Here is a 22,693-nt window from a genome sequence, read left to right as displayed (position 1 = left end):
TCTTTTCCTCATTTTGACCTTTTAATGAATTATTCCAACTCTATACTCTTCACTCTAGTACCTTGCCCTCTTATCAAATGACTTGTCAAGCCCCCAGCCTTGGATTGATTACTCTTACCCATCCTTTGCCTTTGTTCCTATTCAAGTGCCACTGAATGAAGCTAAAGAAGATCTTAGGTCTCTTTTCCTTGGAACAGGTGGGTTGTGCAGTGTATAGAGCACCGGCCCTGGAGTCAGGAGGACCTGAGTTCAAGTGTGGTCTGAGACCGGACACTCGACACTTAGTAGCTGTGTGACTCTGGGCAGGTCACTTAACCTCAATTGCCTCAACCCCCCAAAAAAAAGAAAATCATAAAACTATATTGGCTGGATCCAGTATGAATATATTACATAATCTTAACAGCAAAGCTGTTCTTTTATATCTCCCTAATTGATTCACTGTCCTGCTCTCCACAGAGGCTTTTCCAAACCTTTTCATCCCTCAGACTTTCCCCATCCCACTTACTTAGCTGAGAACTTTGCCTATATTTCACTGGAAAAATTGAGGGCATTCCCTTAAAGCTCCCTCTTCTCCCTTTTTCCTTATTTCATATCACTCAGATGCTTTCTTCCACTGTCAGCTCCTTCACAACCCTATCTCACATAATGAGGCAGCCTTTCTTACCAAAGCAAACTCCTCTGCATGCACATAATCCCACTCCATTCTATTTTATCTAGCAAATTATTCCCTCTTGTCATTCCCCCACTGCCTCACTTATCTTCAATCTCTCCGCTTGTATTGATACCCATCTCTACCCCATCCTCAAAAAACCCTTGCTTGATCAGTCCATTCCTGCTAGCTGTCATGTCATTTGTTATTCCAAATTTCTCCATTTTGTGACCAAATTTGAGAAGGCCATCTGTAATCAATGTCCACTTGCTTTCTTCTCATTCTTAACCTTCTACAGTCTGGCTTTCAGTTTTGCTTAACCCTAAATTGCCTTTTCCAAAGTTATCATTGATAAACTAATTCCCAAATCACATGACCTTTTCTCAGTCTTCATTCTTGATCTGTCTGCTACCTTTGACACTGGCAGTCACCCTCTTCTTGATATTCTTTTCTCTCTTTCTGTGACTATATCCTGATTTTCCTTTTTGTCTGAGCTAGCCCCCTCAGTCTCTTTTATTGAATCTTTGTCCAGGTCATACCTGTCTAGAGTGATAGTTAGCCAGGACTCTTATCATGTGTCCTATTCTCTTCTCTGTCTGTACTGTTTCACTTAGTTCATTGTATTTTTCATTCATTAGCTCCCATGGATTTCATTATCATTTTTTTGCTGATCGTACTTAGATCTACTTATCCTGCCCTAATCTTTCATCAAACGTCTAGATTTGTATCTCTAGGCATCTATTCCACATCTCAAACTGGATGTTCCATACGCAAAATGTTCAAAAATGAATTCATCTTTCCCTACAAAACTCTCCCCTTCCAAGCTGTCTTGTTGCTGTGGAGAGTGCACTATCTTTCCAGTCACCTGAGCTTATAACCTAGGTGTTATCCTTGCCTCTTCACTGTCATCCATCGTATTCAATCTGTTGCCAAATCTTTTAGATTTTAACTACTTTAGATTTCTCATATATGTCTCCTTCTCTGACATTGTCAACATCCTGATGTGGGTCTTCATCACCTTATTCCTGGATTATTGCAATAATCTACTGGTTGGTCTCCCTACTGCAGTCCATCTTCCACCCATTTGTCAAATTGTTCTTTCTAAAGTACAGATTTGAGCGTGTCGTCACTACCCCAATCAAAAAATCTCAGTACCTCCCTATCACCTCCAGGATCAAATATAAAAGCCTATGTTTGGTGTGTAGAACCCTTTATAATCTGGTCCCTTCTTACCTCTCCAGTCTTATGTCTTACTCACCCACACATACTCTGCAATCCAGGGATAATGACCTTCTTGCTATTTGTTGTCTTCTGACTTTAGGCATTTTCACTGTTTAGTCCCCTATGCTTTCCTTCTTCATCTCTATCTCTTATAGCTTCGCTGGCTTCCTTCAAGACCTAGTTAAAAACCCCCCCTCTGCAAAGAGCTTTTCCTAATCTCTATTTATGCTTGCTTTCCCTCAGCTGATTATCTCCAGTCTTATCGTATTTATGTGTATATGTTTGTGTGTGTGTGTGTGTGTGTGTGTGTGTGTGTATAGAAAGTTAGAGAGAGAATGAGTGTGTTTGTATCTTGTTGTTTTCATGTCGTCTCCCAGTTTAGACTGAAAGCTGGAGAGCAGGGACTGCCTTTCTTTGTGCACTTAATACTGTTCTTGGCATGTAGTAGACTGATTGATAGAAGTATTTGATTGAAGCCATTGGAAAAAAAATGATTAGAATTTCTTTTGAAGTTGTAGGAAAATTAATTATGCTTTTTTTATAGTATGCATAGTTTTTAGTTGGGATTTTCTTAAAAACTTTATCTTGAAAGAACAGTTTAAAGCATTTTATAAATGACAACATGTAGATAAGTCCTAGATAAGGAAGATATATTATTTTCTAATTTAGGATGACAAAACTGATGGAATTAGCTAATTTTCAACCCAAAAGACCAGCAACTGCAAAGCAACGCCGTGTAAGAAAAAGGCAAAAGATAAAGGACATGTTGAATATGCCTGCATCTGCTTCACATGGGTAATTTCAAGGGTTTCTAATTTTTTTATTGGGTTTTTTTTTTGTTTCCAATTCAGACTTGTGATTTGATGTCTTTATAGATTACAAAGTAGCATAATGAAATATGAGTTGTGTCTTCTGAACTTGAAAGAAATAGCTATGGCCTTGTTTTGTAGAGAAATTTCATTAAAATTGGTTAAAATAAACTGTGATATCGCACTTTAGATTTTTCATTGTGTTGATAATAGAATTTGATTTAGAAATCTTTAGGTTTCAAAGTAATTTTTTTTTCAATTCTTGAGGCTTTTTTTTTTAAAGTGAAGACATTTGAAAAGTTGTTCTTTTTTTTTCCACACCTTCATTGTCCTATTATTTCATATATCATTATCATCTAAGACTTCTTATTTTGTTAGGTTAATTCATCCAAAAGTTATATTTAAATGTTTTGATTTTCCTTTAGTCAGATTTCCCCCTGAAGGATTAAGTAACCAGAAGGTTTGAGAAATACTTACTGGTCAAGAAAAGTCTTGATAATCCTGTTTTCAAGAATATAACTTTATTTTGCTTGATTAAAGTTATTCTGTTGTCATGTTTTATATTGCTGTCTTTGAAATTCTGCCACAATTTTTCATTCCCCTTAAGTATAAATAATATGAGAACTTATTTCACCTTCATAGTGCTCATTTTAAAATACCCAAAATAAGTACATTCTGATCTTAATTAAAATAATAGCAGAAATCAATGCGGAGACTTTTTGGATGGCGTGATCCTATATCACTAATTGGAAGAGTTGCTTTTCTCCACTTCGGTAAGACTAACTTGGTGTTATTTTTAAACAGTAATTTACACCCTGCGCTATTGCCTTCGGATGTATTTGAGCAGCCACAACCTGTAGAGCATAAAAAAATAGAATTCAACATATCTTCTGGGATACCTGCTGCATTTGTAAAAGATTTAGAGGGAGAACAAAATAGTGGTAAGGAGATTTTACAGTTCTTTTATATAATACCTTGCAAAATCAAGACACGTTTCTTTTTACCATGTTTTATTTAGTAAAAATAAAATGTGTGTATACATACATCTCTATCTTAATGTTTTATGATACTTAAGATGTATTTTATATGCCTAATTTGGTATTTTTCATTAAACTATATAATATAACTTTATATCAGACCTAGAGATTTATTTGAATGCTAATATTCTCAAGCCACCTAAAGCTAACATTTAGTCTTAGATATCTAGGTCACAGACTCAAAATATTGTAAACCTGTAAGAATTTTTTTTTCACAGTTACTGTTGCTCTGTTTCCCTCCATCCTATTCCCCCTGCCCCAATTTATTCTTTTCTCTCTCTCTTCTTTCACCCTGTCTGTCCTCAAAAGTTTTTTGCTTCTGACTACCCCTTCCCCTAATCTGCCCTGCCTTCTATCACTTCACCCCCTTTTCTTATCCCTTTCCCCTTCTATCTTCCTGTAGGGTAAGAAAGATTTCTGTACACCATAGCCTGTGTATTGTATTCCCTCTTTGAGCTAATTCTGATGAGAGTGAGGTTCACTCACTCCTCTTCCCCTCCATTTTAAAAGCTGTTTCTTGCCCCTTTTTTGTGAGATACTTTACACCGTTCTACCTCTCCCTTTCTCCTTCTCCCAGTACGTCCTCTCTTACCCTTTAATTTTATTTTTTAAATATCATCCCTTCTGTTTCAACTCGCATCTATGCCCTCTGTCTGTATATGCTCCTTTAACTACCCTAATAATGAGAAAGGGTCTTATGAGTTACAAATATCATCTTTTCATGTAGGAATATAAACAGTTTAATCTTATTAAGTCCCTTATGATTTACCTTTCTTGTTCACCTTTTTAGGATTCTCTTGAATCTTGTATTTGAAAGTCAGATTTTCTATTCAGCTCTCGTCTTTTCATGAAGAATGCTTGAAAGTCCTCTGTCTCTTTGAATGTCCATTTTTCCCCCTGAAGAACATTAGATGTATTCTAACTCATTCATTTTATAGAAAGGGTGGAGGTCTAGAAATATTAAATGATTTACCAGATTTATATAACTTTTATCAGTGATAAATCTAGAACTAGAATTTAGGTTGATAATGGTACCATATACTTTTCCTCTTAAAACTTGAAATTTTTCTAAATTAGGCATTTATATGAATAATGTTAATATTAAACTACTTTAGATTTGTCTGCTCCTGGAGATACAGCCAATGAAGGATTTGGAAAAATCTTTCCAACTCCCATTCTGAATGACAAAGAGGAGATTCAAGAAGACTCAGATGACATACCAGCAGAATTTGTCTCCAGAAAAGAGTTGGAAAAAGGCAGAATTTCTAAAGAGGGTAATTATTTGGTCTACCATAAAATATTATTGCCTGTTTTTTTATTTTGATGGTGATAAAGCTCTTTACATTGTTAAAAGTGAACAGTTGAACTCATTGGTGCAAATCAGTAATCACCAAATCCCTCATTTTAGGGAGTAGTGATGTTCTTAAATTTTAATACGTTATATACATAATTATACTGGGAATTTTTTACAAAAACAGTTGACTTGCTAATTATCTTAACCTTCTTTCATAAAGCATTTCATTTAACAGCATCTTTTAATCACTATTGGCTCAATTTGAGTTAGTTCTAGAAGAATCAGCAACAAACAAACAGTAATTAAACTTCATAGTATTTTCTGCAGTTTATTTAATAACAGTTAACGTTTACACAGCAATTACTAGGTGCCAGACACTGTGCTTTTACAGTTATTATCTCATTTTATTCTCACCATAACCCTGGAAAGTAGGTGCTGTTATTATCTGCATTGTACATATGAGGAAACTGAGGCAAACAGTTTAAATGACTTGCTGAGGGTCACACAGCTCTGAGGTTAGATTTGAACTCAGGTTTTCCTGACTCCAGGCCTAGCACTCTATCCATATACACCTAGTTTCTATCCAGTATATGTTTTCCAACTGAATATTGGATGCTTTAGGTTATTTGGAATTGGTTCTCTTTATTACTTGTTACGTTCATTTTTTGAAATTGGTTAAAACATTGTAATTTCCCCTTTTCTTTTTTATTCATTGCTGTAAGAAATGGAAACACTTTCAGTTTTCAAAAGTTATGAACCAGGAGATCCAAACTGTAGGATTTATGTAAAGAACTTAGCAAAGCAAGTTGAAGAAAATGTAAGTATAATTCCCTAAATTGATCTTTAAAAAAATTATTTTTTGGCCTCCTTATGATTTTTTTTTTCCTTTTTGATGAAATTCTAGGATCTTAAGTTTATTTTTGGAAGATATGTTGACTTTTCATCACAAACAGAACGAATCATGTAAGTCATCTCAAGCAAAGTTTTGCATCTCCTTTATCCTCATTTCTTCCCTAATATTTTCCCTCTAAAACAAAGTGAGTAAGGATTGCATAACAAACAATAAGCCATGGAGAACATGATCTCTTACTACCAAAAGCAACTTTCTTTCAGCTTAGAATTATACCCCCAACAACTTTCAGAATTAGTGCCGTAGTTAATTGCAATCTAGATTTAGCATTCTCTTATTTCTTTAGCAGTCCCTTTTGGCTTAGCAGAAGATTGTTTTTAAGCACAATGTCTTTGTTAAGAAAAATGATTTGTAAATTTTTGAAACATGGTATATGGAAGATTTCCTTTGAAGTATAAAATTAGTTCAATGAAAGAAGCGTTCAAGTGGACAGTAGCCCCACATTCTAACTTTTGGAGTATTAGGAAGGCAGAAGTAAGGAATAGGAAGTAATAAAACACACTTAAGGAGAAATTGTTGAGATCAGGGAGTATTTGCTCTATTCTTCCAACTTGACCTTTTTATTTCATCTGCACTGGAGAACACAAAGTATATCCTGCTTTGAGAAATCTATTCTAACACCAACAATTTCTTTTCAAAGAAGGGGAAAAAAGATTATATTACTTAAGAAAAAGCATAATCCTTTGTAATACTGAAAAGAGGAAATAAGGGAGAAGAATCTACAAGCAGATGTTATGTACTCAGCTAACTTATTATTAAAATTTGATTTTTATACTGCTCATTAGTTTCAGAAGTGGTTTCGTGCCAATATAGGTAGTTTTAAATGCTCCTTTGCTATCAAAGTACATGGTGCCAACCTCTTTACTTCATTACTGTCCTTGAAACAGTATTGAAGGCCAGCTTTCTTAACAGTAATATAAACGTGTATTACTTCCAGTTCCCATGAGCTTAACTTTTCAGGAAGAATAAGAGATTCTGAATGCACAGTGCTATCTGTAAGGCACCTGCAGTGCTAAGTTTTTGCGTCTGTATACCAAGTTATTACGGTTCAGTTTTTTACTATTTTCCAGTATCCTATACTTCTCAGTGAATTTAACATTATCATTTTGAAAATAAGACATTGGTTCTGCAAGGGAACCAGCTTATGATATTGGGAAAGGAATATTGATTGCCTAATTAGTGAACCTGTTTCTTCAGTTGTTTAATAAGAAGACTAAGTCTGTAAGATCTCATACAGTAGTTTTATGGCTTTTATCTTCTTTTAAGAAATTCAGTATCCCTTCTTGCCTTGGGTGTTGGGTTGTTTCCTATCTTGATCAGAGTGAACTAAGCCCATTTACTTCAATAATGGGAAACTGCGAAAATGGAACAAAGCATTTGCAACATGTGCATTCCATTTTAGTTACTATTTCTTTTATAGCTACCAAAGTTTCAAATGTATTCCTAATTTTTAAAAAAAATCTAATAAATTTAGATTAGTTATCTTTAAAGACCTTTTTTTGGAACAGAATGTAAATACATGGTTTTAGATAGTGAACTAATGGGGTGGCTGGGTGATAACAGAATCTTTCCCATGTATTTGTTAGTGGAACAATTTAGTTAATATTAATTAGAAACAAAACTTCTTTCTTCATAAATTTTTCTAGGTTTGACATACGCTTGATGAAAGAAGGTCGCATGAAAGGCCAAGCTTTTATTGGATTTCCTGATGAAAAGGCTGCAGCTAAAGCTTTAAAAGAAGCTAATGGATATGTACTTTTTGGAAAACCCATGGTGGTGGTATCCTTTTTAAAGTTGTATATGTTTTGTTGTTTAGGCACCAATTTGTGTAGTTAAATCTAATATAGTCCAAAATGCATGGTCAGAAGACACTGTGTAGTTATATTTGTGGTACCCTTTTATAGGATAAAAGTGGGGAAAAAAGTAATATTGCTGTTTAAGATTTATTTTTTAAGAAAAGTGACATCTGGTGTGTATAGTAAGGATAATGTCAGACCAGTCATTTAAAAGAGAGAGATTAGTTTTATGGGTGACCAGACTCTTAATCTAGGTGTCATTTGTGTGGTAAATATAACCAATAAGTATCATTTATTCCCTGGATATGCTAGGTCAGGGGTGGGGAATCTGTAGCCTCAAGGCCACGTTTGACCCACTAGGGCCTCAAGCGTAGCCCTTTGACTGAATCCAAACTTCATAGAACATATCCTTTTTAACAGTTTAACAAATCAAATCCTTTTAACATTTTAACAAATCTGTGAAGTATGGAATTTGCCACCCCTGTGCTAGGTTATAGAACTAATATTGTCTTCTACAATACAGTAGGAACCACTAGGATCACTCAGTCAAAACTATATTAAATTCTCAGTATGTGCCAGGCATTGTGCTAAGTGCTGAGGATACAAAGAAAGGTAAAGCAGTCCCTGCCCTGGTTCACATGATAACTGGAGACACAGTATGTCAGTAACAGCTTCAAAATGCTTTCCGTTACATTTGTTCCTGATGACAGGATAAACTGGAAGAATTTTAGGCCTTATTTTATTGAATTAGTGTAGTTCTGTCTTGGAGCATGCCTAAATGCTGGCAACAGCCATTGAAATACTGTGCATAAAGCTTGCATTTTCCTTCCCTTCCTTAGTCCTTACATCTTTGGCAAAAGGAGAATTGATGTAGAAGTGAAATAAATATTCCTTAAAACTGACAGGGTAATTTCGCAGAAAGTATTATGTGTAGCATTATCTTTCAGCAGCTAATTCAGCTGTTAAAATGTGTATGTGTTAGAGTTGGAAAAGTCATAAACAGAAAATGAGGAACTATCATAATTCTACAAACTACTGCTTCTTAAGTCAACACTTCCTAAGATTGTGGGATTTAGAGCTTGAAGGGACTTTAGGTGTCTGTCATTAAGTCCAGGCCTTGGACTAATACTAATGATACTAATCCAAGGATGTTGTATATCATGGACCTCTTCTCAGAATAGTGTTTTTAAATATACATTAAAGTAAAATTATCAAGATAGTAAATCAGCTTGATGGACCTCAGGTTAAAAACAACTAATCTAGTCTATCCCTTATATTTTTTATGTGACAAAACAGGCCAGAGGAGGTCAAATAACTTGTCTAAGGTCGCCACAGTTGCTAAGTGACAATCAAGATTTGAACCCAGGCCATCCTACATCCTACTTTTCTCCAAGCTAAATGTCCCCAGTCCCTTCAATTGATCCTCCTATGGTATATGGTATAATTTGATTTGCAAAAAAAAAAAAAGTTGGCATGAGAGAGCAGGGAATAAATAAAATTTGTAAAGGGTAGTAGGAAGAAACAACCTTACTCTAATACAGGGTTGTTGTTGCTAGGATTTTACAAGAACTGGGTGAATGGATAGTCCAAAGAACTTAGAACTTATGTCATTTGCAAATGTAACTTTCGTTTTTTCCCCCAAGAAATCCTTAATATATTATTAGCAATTTGCTCGATCTGCTAGACCAAAACAAGATGCTAAAGATGGAAAAAGGAAAAGATAGATAAATGGTTAAGGTAAGTGTGTACTTTTATGTAACAAAGGTAAATCATCATTCTTTAAGGGAAAATGAAGAGAATATTCATGTTAGAGTAGTAATTAAAATATCTCGAGTGTTTAAAGACCTTTTTTGTGGGGAATGGGAAAAAGGAGAACTGTTGCTATTGGTTTTGAAATAATTATAGAATCACATATGAAAACATGTTTTCATGGGAAAAGATTCAAAAACAAATTTTAGAATGAAGAGCTCTTGCAAATTGTTTGTCTACATAGTGACAAGTTAAGATCTCATGTGGTAGCCCAATAGAAAGCTAAAATTCACTGAGTCTAGTAGTTAAGACATCATGAAAAATACAGTTGCATAAGTCATGTATGGAAAATAATTTTCAACATTTCACAAAATGAAAGGCATAATTTAGGGATTGATAAAATATTTTGCATATGTCAAGCTTATACTTCATGGTACTTTTGTCTGTGTTTAGTAAAATAAGAACAAAAATGGTTTATTAAAGACTTAGAAAAATTACGTGCTTAATAAAATTACCTGCATTAAGCATTTTTAGTTAGAAAATTTGTTTCAGTGGTCTCCTTGAGCTTTCTGTGGGAAAGAATAATATTAGAAGTATTAACACTGAATTGAAATATAGTCCTTTTGTTTGTTTTTAAAAACAAAGCAAAGCACCAACTCTGCCTTTGTGGATTGAAGAGGAGACTAAATGATGGGCCAAAATGTCCCAAGCTTTCAACTGAAAAAAATGAAAAATTGTAACATTGCCTAATAGTCACTCAGTAAAATGCCTTGAACATTTGTATTTCATTACTATCCCAATTTTGTTGTAATCTGAAGATTTTCGAATACCCTAGAGTGAAGGGATTAAGCTTTTATCAGTCAAAACATATTCATTTATGATAGAATATCAAATCTTTGTAAATCTGCTGAAAAATAAGGAAAATTAAATTACATTCTGCTGTTCTTCTTTAGAAGCATTCCTGCGTAAATACTGCAGTAATACTGTCATGCAAAGTGTATCCTTTCTTGTTGTATCCTTTTTGGGGCAGTGCTTTTCTGTAGAAATTTTTTTTTCCCTAATGTAGATTGGAGATTAACTTTTCATTCTAGAAATAACATTTTCAAAATTGTTTGATGTTAGGTTGAAGAAAATTTGATGTGCCTTCTATATTTGTTTAAATTTGTCTATAATGTGCTTTATTTTAAGAAAATTCATTCCAAGGAAAGTTAGTGAATCAGGTCATTAAATTTACTAAAGAGATGCTGACAGTTGCTTTAACTCAGAATTTGATCTTAGCTCTTTACATTTATCTTTGTCCTGAAATATAATTTTTGTAATTTATGGAGTTGGTGGTTTTAAAATACCTGCTTTGGGTCTTTTTATATTTTTGTGCAGTGTTGTATAGGAAATATATCAGTACTGCTTGGATGGGAATAGTCTTTAAAAGATACTATAGAAAATCTAAACAGAAGTTGATTTCTAAAGATTGTCTTTTTATTGGCTTTCCAAGTGACATAAGTACCAGATGACAGTCTTGCTGTTCAGCACCTCAAATCCAGGGTATTAAATTTTTTTAAAGCCCTACTGAAGTAGGCAGCAAGTAGAATCACCCATTATTAGGGCAAGAGACAATTGGAAACACCAAAGTCTTCCATAGTGGATACATAGTTGAAAGAAATAACATAGTTAGTCTGCTTATGTCGATTAATGGTGGCAACCACTGTGTGACTGCCAAAGCAAAGTGTATAACAACTTAACGGTTTCCAAGACACTTCATCTCACCACTTCAACCTCTTAAAAATTGGTCAGATAGAAGGTGTGTGATCCTTCCTTGTACCCAGAGTCTGGCACAAAGTATGCTTTAATAAAATGCACGTTGATTTGAATGGCAAAGTGTATTATTGTACACAGTGCTTAATAAATGTTTATTGAGTAAAGACCCACTTTTTTCCATCATCAACCTCTTGAAAACATCATTAATGCTCATATCAAACCAAACTTTTTCATCTGATAACTTCATAACTTCCAGAAAGTCTAGATTGTAGTTAATTAGTTGTCATTGACACTTGTATATGTAGTGAAACAAGACCAATAGAGTAAATTGAATTCATGATATTTGTTTACATTGCTTTATGGAAACCTTAAAATATTTAATTGTGTTTCTTTGATTCAATTTTGGTTCACATAAACTATGATTACCTATAAAAATCAAATTATACAGTCAAATTGACATGATTCACTAATTTTCTAAATACTGAAATTTTAGCTTTCTAATACATTTATAATATATAAAAATATATTTCTACTAAAATAATTTTCATTTTTGATGGGCTTTTATGGTGTTTTAGGTTCCTTTTGAATTCCATATCTTTCAAGCATTCTCCAGCTTTGAGAAGAAGAAACTTGAACACCTGGACTCTTGAATTGTGCGTAATAGCTTTAAGAATATATTTAAAAACTAAATGAAATGCATTTAAGTCTTATTGGAAGATATGCAGCAGATTTGTTTTAGTCAGCTTTCTATTCCTCCAATAAATTATTTTCTTTCCAAGTAATTAAGTGTATTGTAATCATTGGAAAGAGCTACTCATGTATAGTCCTAACTTAATCATAAGTGGTGTACGGTTAGAATTGTTTTGAAATTCCAAATGTAAGGTTTTTTTTTAAACTGAATTGTCAACATTTATTATTATAGGGAAATCACATTATAGAAATTCCTTCTACCAATGCAGATTAGCACCAGCTCTACAACTTGTAGCCTTAGAGAGTTTCCTGGGAGAAGCTAAATTGTAAATGGTTTGCTCAGAATCACATAGCCATTTTGTGTCAGAATCAAGACTTGAACCCAGATCTTCTGACTCTAAAGTCAGATCTCTTTTATTCTATATTTTCCCATTTGTCATTTTTACATGGTTGGTAAAAAACTTAGTTACATATTTAAAGAAAAAAAATAACCTATTAGAGCTTTTTCACAAACTCTTATTTCGGGTTGGGAATTTGAACACTTACCTGAATGGTATGTTGAGTTTCCTTCCTGTACTGCTTAATTTCAACCAAATTTCACTGCCGTGTAAAATTTTCACTCACTGTTTTTCCAGTTATCTTTTGAAAAGTTAAAGGAAGTTGTATGAACAAAAGGTCTAAGAATGGTACTACTACGGGAATGATGATAAACAAATTTATGTGTAAGTACATAAGAGTGAATAGTAGTAAAAAAGGAATAGTGGTAAATAGAGCCCCAAAATAGACATGAGGATAGGAAAGGCTGTGAGGGAGAAGACACAAAAGATATTGAGATCCTTGGGGCTACTATTTGATGTCCCATTAGAGAAATAAGGAGTAGCAGGTTGGGGATAACAATGAGTTTGCTATTGGATGTGTTGAGGCTGAGGTCCCAGTTTGACATCCAGGTAAAGATGTCTTGTAATAGCCTTTAATTCTCTGGAACTGGAATGCAGGAGTAATGGCATGTCCTTTGTGAACAAGTGTAGTAGGGAATATCCTGTAATGTCCCACACCAACAAATTTTTTTTGGAAAAGTGTTAGTTAAGATTCTCAGTGGAATGTTGGGAAACTAGATTATATAGAAACGAATGCAAAGACCCTTTTTATAAGTGCTTTTTCTAAGAGAAATGAGAGTCTGTCAGAACAAGTTATATTTTCAACTGTTAGAAAATTCCCTTGTTTGCAGATAACAGGCTGTTCAGGATGGTGAAATATTATGGTAACAGTGATAAGCTATAGAAAATCCTTTGACTAGGTAGGCAAAAAGTTTGGGCCAGTGAGTGAGTGCAGATATAAATCTGGAATGTGCATTACATACGTAAGAGACAGTAGATTGGAGGATTTAAGAGAGGATAATAGTGAAGTTACCTCTCTTAAGTTTTATCAAAATTAATTATTTGAAATCATGTCAGAAAAATTCAGTGGCCAGAAGTAAATAAAGAGCATAGATTTCAAGTTGTAATGACCTCAGAATTTTTGCCAATAAGGAAACTGAGGCACAGGCAAATTAGTTGATTTGCCCAGAGGCACTGAGCTAATGTCTAAAGCAGAGTTTGAACTTCGATCTTCCTGATTTTGTAGTACAAGAGAGAAAATTTTTATTTTTGTATTTCAACTAGGTCTTCACTGTTCAGTAGCAAAATATTTATTCCCTACAGTGTCTGTTTGATTCATCTTCTTAATCCTTCCATTCCAAGTCCTCTGTCTCCTTTTTCTCAGAGTACCTTGCCTACTGTTGAGAAAATAAAGGATATTCACGAGTGCCTCTTCTTCCCTCCTTCCTACCTCAAAACACATCATTTCTGGAGTACTTTTCTCCACTTTTGTTCTTGATTCCATATTCGGTCTCCTCTGGGAATTTGTTTTCTAGTTCATCCCTCCTTGCCCCCTTTTTTGGGGGTATATCTAGAATCAAAAAGACAGGGACCACAGGCAAAGGCTTAATTCCTCCTGAGTTTGGACCTGAAATACCAGGCCTGGAACTAAAAGGATAGGCAGAAGCCCCTTTTCCTATCCTGTTTCTCTTGTACTTCATTTTAATTATTCACCTCTATTCTACTGCTCAGTCCCTCATCTGCTGCCCTCCTTTTCCATTGTGGCTTATGGAACCCTTACTCTATTGTTACCTAACTCCCCTTCAAAGTTGGAGTTCTTATAATTCCTCATTTTCTTATTGCTAAAAGGAAATTGCCATCTCCTGAGAAATCATACCATCTCCAGTGCTAATTGCCAATTCACTCATCCCCTGCTACTCTAGGCTAAGAGAAATAATTGGTGTACTCCTTTCTTCTCTCTGCTACTTCCAGACCCTCCACCTGCTACCATTGCTCAGCAAACTCCCCTGGGGATCACTCTAGCTGTCCATATCATCCACTCCATATCTTTGCTGCTACCAGTTTCTTTCCTTTAAATATAAGTATGGTACCTAAGTCATTCTTTTTCTCCAACCCAATCCCTGCACTGGGAGATGAATGTATAATATATTTATGCCTTTTGAAGTACATTGGCATTTGAGATCATCTATTTCCTGAACTCCTACAGCTTCTCTCTACCCCTTACCTTCTAAACTGCAACTTATCTCTTCCCTTAGGTACCCTTAGGGATGGATGATCATATATACCCTTAGATTTCATTATCACCCATAACTGTTCCTCCATGGTCCTTTGTGAAATTTTGAAAATCCTTTTTCTGATTAAAATCTCCTTTAATTGGTCAAAAGTAAACAGGATAGAAGTTTTTGTAAAAGATGAAAGACAATTTTGATTACAACAAAGTTTCATAGGAATAAAACCAATGCATATTGAATAATAAGGGAAACTTTTAAATGTGAAAAATTTTGCATTGAATATAACCAGTAAAGTTTGGGCAAATCACTTAACATCTTAGGATCATAGGCAATTTTTTTAAGAGTAGAAGGTGCTGACTTGCATTAGAAATTTGCTTCACCAAGCAGTTCCCTATACCAGTGAAATTACAAGACCAGTCCCTATTCCTGTATATGACGAAAAGGCATTCCCTAATAGAGAACCCATCAAAGGATATGAATAAGATTTTCAAAGGAGCCCAAAGCTATCACAGCCATTTGAAAAAAATAGAGATGGGGGGAGACACTGGGAAAATGTCACAGTTTTTGACTGTTGGTGGATCTATAAACTCATTCACCCATTTTGTTGTATAACAATTTGGACTACTACAGGGAAAAAAATCAGTTTACCCCTTTGACCTAGCAATCTTAACTTGACAAAGACCAAAAGGAGGTAAAAAAAAAAAGTTCCACATATACCAAAATATTTGTAGAAAGCAGGACTACAAAAAGTGGATGGTCGTCAGATAGAGAAGACTGAACATCTTGTGATATATGAATGTAATGGAATCATTCTATTGTAAAAAATGATGAATATAAGGATTTTCAGAGAAGCATGAGAAATCTTGTAGGAACTGATGTGGAGTGAAATAGAATTAAGAAGAGTAAACACAAGAATTACAATAATGCTAAAAGGTAGCCAAAGTGGGACCAAACTTGATTCCCATAGAACAGATAATGAAACCTGCCTTGAAATTTTTATGGGGGAAGCAGGATTTTTATGAGAGGAGACTTCAGGATTTGCGTACTTTGTCATCTGATTTTATGCTAGTAGTTGTTTTTCCTTTAATTTATACTAGCAGTTTTCATTCATTACAAAAGTAGGTTCAGTTTTGGAGAGCAGGGGTGAAATAGGGACATAACCAGAAATGACTCATAAAAAAAAAGGTACAAATAAAACATTAAAAAAAGTTTGTTGCATGGAACTGTTCAACAAATATTAAAACACCTGGTGTATAGAATTAAACAAATTTAATATTAATCAATATTAATTTATTATCATTAATAATTATTAATTGAAAATTAATATAAATAAAATTAAAACACCTACTGTCCTATATGTAATGAGAGAACTAGAGTTCTTGGTCCTAGTAACAGAATGTTATGAAGTGTATAAGGTAGAAAAATGTGTCCTTTTCTTGCCATAATCTGTTAGAAAGAGCTGGGTAAACTTATGCGTACTACAGTTCATTTCATAAAATCTAATTTGTGGTTATCACCTTTCACAAAATGTTTATAAGGATGTGTTTGTTCTTTAGGAGTTTTGGAACTGCCATCCTTTATGAATGTAATGAATTGACATTGCTTATTAGAAAATGTGTATATGTGTCTTGGGAATGGAGGTCCACTGGAATGTCTAGTTACAATAGTGAATGAATGAATGAATGATTGAATGAAGCATTTATTAAGCTATTAGCTATGTGCAAAGCACTGAGTTTACAAATAGAAAAATGAGAAGTCCCTACTGTTAAGGAGCTCACATTCTAATTAGGCAGATAACATGGAAGACTTCAGTTTCAAATGTAAAAGTCTCGTGGTTCTTAGAATGCAGTAGCAAAATAGATGGTGATATCCTTTCTTAATGTATTACCACTGATAAAATCATATCAGTTTTTGATGTTTAACCATTTGACAGTGACATTGGTGATAAGAACTTTCTTTTATTGATTCTGAGAAGATGTGGTGACAGCACCTACAGAAACAGTTGCCAGACTGCATCTCCACAGGAGTTAATTTCTACTATGATGACTGCAGACACTGGGCTAGAAGCACTGCTATCACAAAGGCTTTTGGCTTCAGGGATTTGAGCTGTTTCCATCAGGGTCTGAGAAAGGAGTCACTTGACATTTGCCCAATTAGTCTTAACCACGACTTATATACATATTAGCAATTAACTACTGGCCCATTGCACAGATTCAGAATATCCCAGTATATGAAGTACTAAGCAAATTTCCTTGAGTGAATGTTAACTTGTTTATTGCTCATATAGCATGTTGTAGAATTTGGAGGCTGACTCAGGAAAGTTAAGGTAAGTCATAATTTCAGGTGAACAAACTGGTAACTTTGTTCTTCATTTATTCCCCCTTCATGAACTCATGGCCAGATGTTTGGGGGATGAGCAACTTGGTTTGGGGAAAGTTGTTTGGAAAATAGCCAAGACCGTAAGTGTAAGCTGCTCCATGAACAAGGCCAGAGTTGGTCATGTAAATCAGACTCTCTCCCTTCTTTCCATCACCCATCTTTTTCTCCCTTACCCCCTTAACTAATTACAGTGCCCAGAGATCAGAAGCAGAGATCTGTGAGCAGAGTTAACACCTTGCTACTCCACCAGTCACTCCCCTGAAACTCTTGGAAGTAAGAAAAAGGGTGGGACCTTTCTAATAATTTAAAAAAAAAAAAAGGAAAGCTGGAAGGATATGTTTTATCTCTTGCTGCCCCACACCCATGAGTTGATCTGATATCTAGGTCACCTAGACAGCTAAGGTAGGTTTACCACAAACAACCTAGCTCTCATGAGACTCCTGTCAACTATAAAGAATATCTTTCAATAAATCCTATTGGTTGTATGTAAGCTGTCTTTTTTCCTTTTCTTGTTATGGGCACTTATGTACCACAATATCATTGATTTGGAAAATCTTTTGTTGCCAGATGTAGGAAATAAAAGTAGAATTTGTTCATCCTATTTAAAGAAAAATCTTAAGAACCAAGAGAATTAGTATTCAGTCTCTCAGCAAAATATGAAATAGCCATCTCTTTGACATCTTCCAATCTCCCTTTCCATACCTCTCTCAATATCTAGTTCTGTTCTTCCCAGGTTGACATTGCCCTCGTGCCAACTTCAAGGTTCCAAATTTTATACCCCACACAGGCCTGTCCTAACTCCCAATGTGCCACAAATCCTATCTCACCTAAAGCAGACAAATTTAAAAAATAAAAACCTTCCCTAAAAAAAATTGGGCTTTAGGAGAAAAAGGCAACCAAATTGGACCCATTCACACTAAATGTATTAATGAGTGATAACCCCTTAAGCCTTCCAAAATCTTTTGGATTGTTGAAAAGACTCATGTTAGTACATATGTATTTGCAATTAATGGAATTTCAAGCATGTAACAATGTGAGGAAGCTTCTGTTACTACAAATAACTTTTAGCAGGTTCTATTTGATATTATTTCATTGTCTATGATAATTTTCAGCAAAATGTGGTTTCATGTTTATGTCTTTTAGTCTTTTTTGTTTTGCTTTGGACTAAGATCATGAACACAACTCCACCTGCCTTTTTATTTTTAATTTTTTTACTTCACTGGAAGCATAAAAGATTTTGCTCCACTGTGTTATTTTAATTCTGTATGTATATGTCTCTTTCAAGTGTATTTCATATAAGCAACGTATTGTTGGATTCTGCTTTTTAATTTGTTCATCTGTGTTCCATTTTATGAGTGAGTTCATCCCATTCACATTCATAGATGATAAAATTAAGTATGTGCTTTCCTCCTTTCTATTCTCATACTTTTCTTTTGTTTTCCAACCCCCTTTCTGAGTTCATTTTGCTTAAGACTAAATCCTTTGGTTAACTTGCTCTTCCTCTCCCCTCCATTTTCTTATTGTTTCCCTATTGTGTGAAATGTGTTTCTCTCCTCCACTGTGAGTGTTCTTTGTGGGAATTCTTCCCACTATTTTACAAGAAAAGTAGGTTGTGTGTTTTTTTTTTTCAAAGTACCAAATCTCAAGAAAAATCAGTTAAGAAATCAGGAAAAAGTATGGTAGTTCTCCTGTGAGAATTAAAGCTTATAGCAATCAACATAGACACATTACTGTTTGAGGGAAATCCACTGACATCGAGTTGAAAACGAGCAGAAAACACACATAGAATCAAAGGTTAAGGTCAAGATTTCCAGGATCCAAAAAAGGAGCATATAGGAAAGAGGTGGTCACAGTCTTTAATTAGTCATCCTTGATATGTTTGTTGCCATGTTATAAGTATGTATTTATGATCTCATCTACTGGTAAAAATGAGTTATTCTTACACATAAATAATACTAATTATATATTATTTTTTTTTTTACAAATTCTATGAGTGGTATTCCAAATTATAGAGACAAAGTAAATCCTTAAATGGACAATTTTGGTGTGATTTTGTGTGATGCTGTTAACTTTGCTAGCAGATCTAAATGTTACTGTATTTGAATACTTCCCAATAACATTTGCTGGTGTTTTCCCGTGTTTGAATATTCACTTTAGGCAACGGTTCTTTGTAAATATTGCTAGGCTTAATATTTCATTTTAAGAACGATAACTTTAAAATCTTACATATTGGTGGCATCATTTAATTTTTAAATGATTAAAAGAATAAAAATTTTAGATGTTACGTTGATGTTCCCTTTTAATATTTTCCCTTATCAAATGTCCGTCAAGCAAAGACCATCTTATGTTATTGAAATACATATAATATTGTCAACATCTATATAATAATTATAATGAACCAGGCATTTATTATGTCTTTTTTAAGAAAATCTCAGAAACTTTTACTATAAGCTTATCACAGAAATATGATTCACTTGATTATTACAGCTACTCATTTTTATTTTGAAACATAAATAAAATGTTATCAATAATACAGGGGAAAAAATGGTTCTGAGAATTCCTGGGAATTCTGTTTCCTTGTTTCTTAAGATTAACATATATATCTATAGATATAGATTATATCTATAGATATATATATAGATATATAGATATAGATATGTATATAATTTGGAAATCCTATGTGTGTGTATTTTTCCCTCTAGTTCAGATTTAAAAGTGGGGTTCAGGTAGGCGTCACCACTCCTATCCATTCCTCCTTGTTTATATAGACCTATATTTATGCACCAAATTAAGTGAGAAAATTTTCCCTACCCTTCCTCTCATTTCCTCCCCCTTCCAAGTATATTCCTTTTTCCTTCAAGATCATCAAAATATAATAGAACCATTCCCAGGCCCTCTGTCTAATTAGATTCTATGACCCTAGATGATGATTGAGTTCAGAGGGGATACATGTATCATCTCCACACATTAGAATATAAATTTTTGTTCAGTCGTTTCCAGTCATATCCAACTCTCCTGTTTGGAGGTTTCCTGGCAAAGACACTGAAGACGTTTGCCATTTCTCTTCATTTCATAGATTTTTTTAAAGCTCATTTTACAGATGAGAAAACTGAGGTAGACATGGTTAAGTGATTTGCCCAGACTCACACAGCTTGTAAGTTTCTGAGGCCAGATTTGAACTCAGTAAAACGAGTCTTCCTGACTTTGAGCCCAGCCCTTTATCCACTGCACCACCTAGCTGCCTATAGAATAGAAATAGTTTGTCCTTATTTAATCTCTTATAATTGCTTTTATACATACATACATACATACATACATACATACATATAGAAGGCTTAGAAGTCTTCTATTTCATTGAAGGTTTTTTTGGTTTTGTTTTGGTTTTTTTTTTTGTCTCCTATACAATTAAACTTTGTTTTGCAAGATAGATTATTCTTTGTTTTAAGCTTAGATCTTTTGCCTTCTAGTATATCATAGTCCAAATTGTCTTTATAGTAGTGGCTACTGAATCTTCTGTGATTGACTGTGGTTCCTCAGTACTAGAATTCTTTCTGACTGCTTGCATTGTTTATAATATATTGCTGAGAGTTTTTATTTGGGTTTCTTTCAGGAGGTGACTGGTTGATTCTTTCAACTTCTGCTTTGCCTTTTGTTTCTAAGAGATCTGGGCAGTTTTCTCTTGAGGTTTTTTCAAATATAGTATCTACCATTTTTGGTCATGGCTTTCAGGTAATCTAATGATTTTTAAATTAATTTGCCTTGATTCCTTTTCTATATGAGTTGTTTTTACTATGAAATATTTTACAGTTTCTTCTGTTTTTTTTTTCCAGTCTTTTTCTTTTTATCTCATGAAGTTGAGAGTGATCTGTTCTAAGCTTTTAAAATTTTAAAAAACTTTTCTTCCATGGCTTTAATTTTTTTTTCCCATTCTCCCACTTGAGCCATCATTTGATTTTTCAATTTTTTTAAAAACTTTTTCCTTTTAATTCATGCTTTCTTCTAGGAGTTTTGGTTGGATTTGTGCCCAACCTTTTTTTCTTTTTTTAATATTCGCTTGTAGATATTTTTGAATCATTCTCTTCTGAGTTTGTATCTTGAGCATCTCTGTCACTGTAATACCTCTTTATGATAGATCTTTTCCCCCTATTCTTTCAACTTACTTCCTGAACCTGAATTTTAACTTAGGGGCGGGCTCTGTAAAATTCTGAGGGGAATGTCTCAATTTAGCTTTTGTCCTCTTGGTCCTTCTGCTGTTTTTTTTTTTCCTAGGAGTATTCAGTATTGATTTCAGGATCTCAGAGATAGCTTGGATGGATGCCTTGTGCGCTTTCAGTGCTCCCAAAGTGTTTTGATCCAGTGTAAAGCCTTATTACTGCTCTCCTGGCCTGAACTCTATATGTTTCTGAACTGGGTTTAGGTCTCCATCACCCTACTTTTATCTTGCCCCTGGATGAAAGTTCAACCAGCCACAATCAACCAGTTGGAAAGCACTGCTGATTCAAAGTGATAGAACTGCAGGTTCCCTTAATCTGGGTTTCCTACCCAGGTTATTTTACTGCTGATTTCAGACTGAACTAGAAGCTGTAGCTGAAATGTTTCTCCATTCCTGGCATCAGAGCAACACAGCTATTGTTGATATCTGAATTTGTTCCTCACTCAGTACATATACCGAGTGCTCCAAGGCTGATCCTCACCTGTAACAGTAAGGTGTTACGGGCTGCACAGCACTTATAATTTGTTTCACAGGTTTGGATCTGTACCCACAAAGACATGTTCACACTTTTCCTAGCTGATAAATGATTTAATAATGATAACAATCAAACACACATGCACATAAATGTGATTACATATGATTATACAATCTTAGAAACAAAGACTATTTACAGAAAGCTAGAGAGATAAAGAAGAAGAAATACATCACCAATCCAAGGAAGCATCAACTCCTGAACATCTGCCTGAGGGAGTCCTGTATCACAGCCATCAGGCTCTTGGTTGGGAAAGTCCTTTTGGCAGAGCCACCTCTCTGAAGGGAGGCTCCCAAAGTCCCTTTCCCAAGAGAGACCCTTTTTATCATCCTTACACAAAGAAGGCAGGGAGCCAAAGAATAGGTGATTGATGTTAAGGACCTGAGAGTTTTGGCAGCAACTCTCAGACCTCAAGAACAATCTTTATGATGTCAAAAATGTCTTGGGTCAATACCCAGGAACTGGCCAAGTCCCTGGATGTTTACCTCAAGTCCTGATTTTAAGGAATAGTTCCCCAAAGTGAGTCTGGGTTGGAACAAATCCCAGAATAATATGTTAGGGAAGTTCCTTGTCCCTTGGCTTAGGCTGTAGATAGGGAAGATCTTATACATTAACCCTTCAGTCGGCCTCTAGATCTGACCTATCCACGGATTGGAAACATCATTACCTATGGGGTATACACAATCATCACCCATACAGAGAATAAAAAACATCATCTCCTACTGGGCATACTACCATCACATACAGAGAGAGAGCAAAAAAAAAAAATCATCTCTTACGGGGCATACCAACATCACGTGTACAGAGAGAACAAACCAATACAAGGACTTCACTTGTAAAAAAAAAAAGCTTATAACCTTGCTAAAATGAAAGAAGTCAAGCAGTTTAGTATAAACCAGTAAGAATAATTAGTAGGTACATACATATAGACACTAGTTCCATTAAATAAAGTAGGAGAGTACAATTATCAGAAGCTATATGTGTAAAATTAGGCAAGAAATTTGTGAGATTATCACTATTGAAACATGAATAGGTGAAAGGGCCAATTTGG

General features: G+C 34.6%; 1 protein-coding gene across 4 annotated transcripts in view; it reads left to right on the top strand.

Annotated features, from left to right (window-relative positions):
- The window catches only part of RNPC3 (RNA binding region (RNP1, RRM) containing 3), a 35,914-nt gene extending 16,733 nt beyond the window's left edge, over window positions 1–19,181 (top strand). The window contains exons 8-16 of one of the 4 annotated variants that reach the window (XR_013486885.1): window positions 2,540–2,665; window positions 3,484–3,620; window positions 4,832–4,990; window positions 5,733–5,827; window positions 5,915–5,973; window positions 7,567–7,699; window positions 9,381–9,453; window positions 10,419–11,873; window positions 12,546–19,181. Coding sequence is in view for 2 of the 4 variants with exons in the window: in XM_021000169.2 (XP_020855828.1) it covers window positions 2,540–2,665; window positions 3,484–3,620; window positions 4,832–4,990; window positions 5,733–5,827; window positions 5,915–5,973; window positions 7,567–7,699; window positions 9,381–9,440 (769 nt within the window). In the remaining 2 variants the exon portion in view is untranslated. Of the gene's footprint in view, window positions 1–2,539; window positions 2,666–3,483; window positions 3,621–4,831; window positions 4,991–5,732; window positions 5,828–5,914; window positions 5,974–7,566; window positions 7,700–9,380; window positions 9,454–10,418; window positions 12,003–12,545 lie in introns of those variants that run through there. The other 3 variants (XR_002327116.2, XM_021000169.2, XM_021000180.2) reach the window with 3 other exon arrangements.
- The last annotated feature ends 3,512 nt before the right edge of the window (window positions 19,182–22,693 follow it).

This window comes from Phascolarctos cinereus, unplaced genomic scaffold (assembly GCF_003287225.1).
Source record: "Phascolarctos cinereus isolate Bilbo 61053 unplaced genomic scaffold, phaCin_HiC Scaffold_5;HRSCAF=322, whole genome shotgun sequence".
Lineage (NCBI taxonomy): Eukaryota > Metazoa > Chordata > Mammalia > Diprotodontia > Phascolarctidae > Phascolarctos > Phascolarctos cinereus.
This window is presented reverse-complemented; position numbering and strand designations above follow the sequence as displayed.